The following is a 3,321-nucleotide window of genomic DNA, read 5'->3' as shown; positions in this document are numbered from 1 at the left end:
GCTTTGTGATTTATAAGGTGTAGCCCAAGGATTCTGTCACAGGGGGCGTTCCAGCCCCAGGCGGCTCCTCCAGACCCTGTGGCTGCTTCAGCCTGCCCTGAGAATATGTCCTGAACTCCCTGTTGTGCGTGACTCCTGCCTGTTCTATCCAGACCCCAATCTAAACAATCTTGATTCCTGTTCCCAGCTTGGCGGAACCCTGAATGGCAGGAAGTGAAGACAGGAGTCTGTTTATGTTTGAGGCAGCCAGGGCTTGGGGGGGCACTGGGAAAGGGGTGGGCAGGGGTGGAGGCTGGGAGGGGGTGGGCAAGAGAGAACAGAAGGGGTGCTGCTGCATAAATGATCCTTCTACCCCAGCCCCATGCCCTCTGCACCTTCCAGTCAGAGCTCAGCAGCAGAGGTGCAGAGTTGGGAGTCCCCCAAGCTGTCGGTTACTTAAACATGGCTCCTCACCCTTTACCCCTAACAGGATGGTTTCCATGGGGAAGTGAACCAGGACTTCCCCTGCAGGCCCCGCCCGAAAGCCAGACACAGAGAGTAGGGAGGAGGCCTCCCTGCCCCCCCCCCCATAAAACACTCCCAGTGATTTCCTCTGGGTGGGAGGGAGCCACGGTTAGTGGCTGAAAACACGGAGGGGATTACATTTCACAGATCTTACTGCACCCCCTCTCCTGCTCCTCTCTCCAGAACCATGACCTTGGACTCCCCCAGGAAAGGCCTTCTGATGCTACTGATGGCCTTGGGCTTGAACCAGGGTGAGTACTGGGGGAGCAGATAGGGAATAGGGGCCTGAATGGAGAAAGGGTTTTCTGGGCTCAGCTCTTGCTGAGGCTGAATTTGAGGAATTGGGGAAAAGGGACTTTGGAGCTTGGCTGGAGGGCAGAAGATAGGCTCTATTAGACTAGCTACCCCAACCCTCTTTTGCTGCCCTCTTTATCCAAACCTGCAAGCTGGTTTTCTACTAGACTTCACGATGAGAACTTCTGTCTGGGGGGTACAGAGTGTGGGAATGTTGGCAAGGAGGGCCTGGGAGAGCCCTTAGGGTTGGGGCTGGGGCCAGGGCTGGGTCTGGAACCGGGAGGAGAGGTCCTAGGATGAGGGACTGGAGAGAGGCCTGGTTCTCAGTGAAAGATAATCTGAAGGTGGAACTAAGGGGTTTGTTTGGGAGATCAGAAAGGAGAGGGCAGTGGGTGTGGGGTTCAGCTGGAGAGTTGGGCCCAGAGTGGCTGAGCTTCTGCTGTGTCTCTCAGGTGACCCTGTGAAGCCCTCTCGGGGCCCACTGGTGACCTGTACGTGTGAGAATCCACATTGCAAGGGGCCTACCTGCCAGGGGGCCTGGTGCACCGTAGTGCTGGTGCGGGAGGAGGGCAGGCACCCCCAGGAACATAGGGGCTGCGGGAACATGCACCAGGAGCTTTGCAGGGGGCGCCCCACTGAATTCGTCAACCACTACTGCTGCAACAGCTCCCTCTGCAACCACAATGTGTCCCTGGTGCTGAAGGGTATGTCCAACTGCCCCAGCAACTCCTCCTCATCTTCTCAGACCCTGTCCTCCTACCCTGCTTTCTTCTTATGCTCTGGCCGGGAGGGTGGGGGAGGCAGGACCCTGGAATCTGATGGCAGAGTGGTAAGATGGGGAGGACTCTAGCCTGGTGGAAGCTGGGTCTCAGTGTCCCCCCTCTGGCAGCCACCCCAACTCCGGAGCAGCCGCAAGTAGATGGCCAGCTGCCTCTGATCCTGGGCCCTGTGTTGGCCTTGCTGGCCCTGCTGGCCCTGGGTACCCTGGGCCTGTGGCATGTCCGGCGGAGGCAGGAGAAGCATCGGGGCCTGCACAGCGAGCTGGGCGAGTCCAGCCTCATCCTGAAGGCATCTGAGCAGGGGGACAGCATGTTGGGGGTATGGGCATGGGGAACTTGGGACATGGGGTGGGGGGAAGGGTAGGCAGGAGCCACAGAATCAGAGGGGATGCAGATTGACAGGTAGCTGAGAAAGGCACAATCACAGACACTCCAATTTCAGTGGGTGGGGGGCTGGATGAGTGTGGAGCGTGCAGAGACACAGTAGCAGGACCCTGGTTGAGGAAGGAGAAGGGAACTGGGATGGGTGGGGACAGCCTTTCAGTGGGCTCTCGGTACTTCCAGGACCTCCTGGACAGCGACTGCACCACGGGCAGTGGCTCGGGGCTCCCCTTCCTGGTGCAGAGGACAGTGGCGCGGCAGGTCGCCCTGGTGGAGTGCGTGGGTGAGCAGTGGGTGAGCCTGGGGATGGGGACCAAGGGTTCCCATGAGCCTGGAGGGCTGAAGGAGCTCTTGACCTCTGGAGTCACAGGAGGGGCTAGGCTTGGCTCAGAATGGGAATTCTGCTGGGCAGGGAGGGTGTTGGAGATGGGTCGGGGCTAGATCCATCTGCAGGAGCTGAGGAACAAGAGGCGGATGGGGGTGGCCTGCCAGAGGGGTTTGGGTCTGCATTAAGTTAAATACAAGTGTCAGAGGTTCTGCAGCGGGGTCAGTGCACCATCAAGACGAAGGTCACTTCTGGGGACTACTGTGCTCAGGAGCTTGTGTGATCTTCTCCCTCCCCTCCTGCCACTGGATCAGGCAAAGGCCGCTATGGTGAGGTGTGGCGAGGCCTGTGGCATGGTGAGAGTGTGGCCGTCAAGATCTTCTCTTCAAGGGATGAACAGTCCTGGTTCCGGGAGACTGAGATCTACAATACAGTGTTGCTCAGACACGACAACATCCTAGGCAAGCTGGGGATGCTATGCCGGACCCCGGGCTTTTACTCCCCTGTATTCAGGCCTGGAGTCCCCAGCCTCTGGACCCTGACCTAACCCTGAAGGACTCCCAGCCGGCTCTCAGCCCAAACCTCTTACTCCAGCTTCCTCTCTGACCTAAGCCAGACCAGCCTCCACCCCAACCCCAAGTTTGCCCTGACCCAGTCCATCCTCTGCCTTCAGCCCCAGCCCTGACCCTGACCAGTCCAGCCTCCCTCATCCCTAGCCCCTTTGCTGAGCCACCTGACCCTCTGCTCACAGGCTTTATCGCCTCGGACATGACTTCCCGCAACTCGAGTACGCAGCTGTGGCTCATCACACACTACCACGAGCATGGCTCGCTCTATGACTTTCTGCAGAGACAGACGCTGGAGCCTCAGCTGGCCCTGAGGCTAGCTGTGTCCGCGGCTTGCGGCCTGGCGCACTTGCATGTGGAGATCTTCGGCACGCAGGGCAAACCCGCCATTGCCCACCGTGACCTCAAGAGTCGCAACGTGCTGGTCAAGAGCAACCTGCAGTGTTGCATCGCGGACCTGGGTGAGCCGGGC

At 59.2% G+C, this 3,321-nt stretch overlaps 1 protein-coding gene across 1 annotated transcript in view; it reads left to right on the top strand.

The window, feature by feature from the left end:
- Positions 1-589: 589 nt before the first annotated feature.
- Positions 590-3,321, top strand: part of ACVRL1 (activin A receptor like type 1) — a 7,707-nt gene continuing 4,975 nt past the window's right edge. The window contains exons 1-6 of the mRNA XM_006904578.1: positions 590-755; positions 1,251-1,502; positions 1,688-1,896; positions 2,142-2,241; positions 2,598-2,744; positions 3,035-3,310. Of these exons, the coding sequence (XP_006904640.1) occupies positions 692-755; positions 1,251-1,502; positions 1,688-1,896; positions 2,142-2,241; positions 2,598-2,744; positions 3,035-3,310 (1,048 nt within the window). The 5' untranslated portion in view covers positions 590-691. The remainder of the gene's footprint in view (positions 756-1,250; positions 1,503-1,687; positions 1,897-2,141; positions 2,242-2,597; positions 2,745-3,034; positions 3,311-3,321) is intronic.

Source organism: Pteropus alecto, unplaced genomic scaffold, assembly GCF_000325575.1.
Source record: "Pteropus alecto unplaced genomic scaffold, ASM32557v1 scaffold220, whole genome shotgun sequence".
NCBI classification, from domain to species: domain Eukaryota; kingdom Metazoa; phylum Chordata; class Mammalia; order Chiroptera; family Pteropodidae; genus Pteropus; species Pteropus alecto.
Note: the sequence above shows the minus strand (reverse complement) of the source record. Positions and strands in the feature narration are given on the sequence as shown.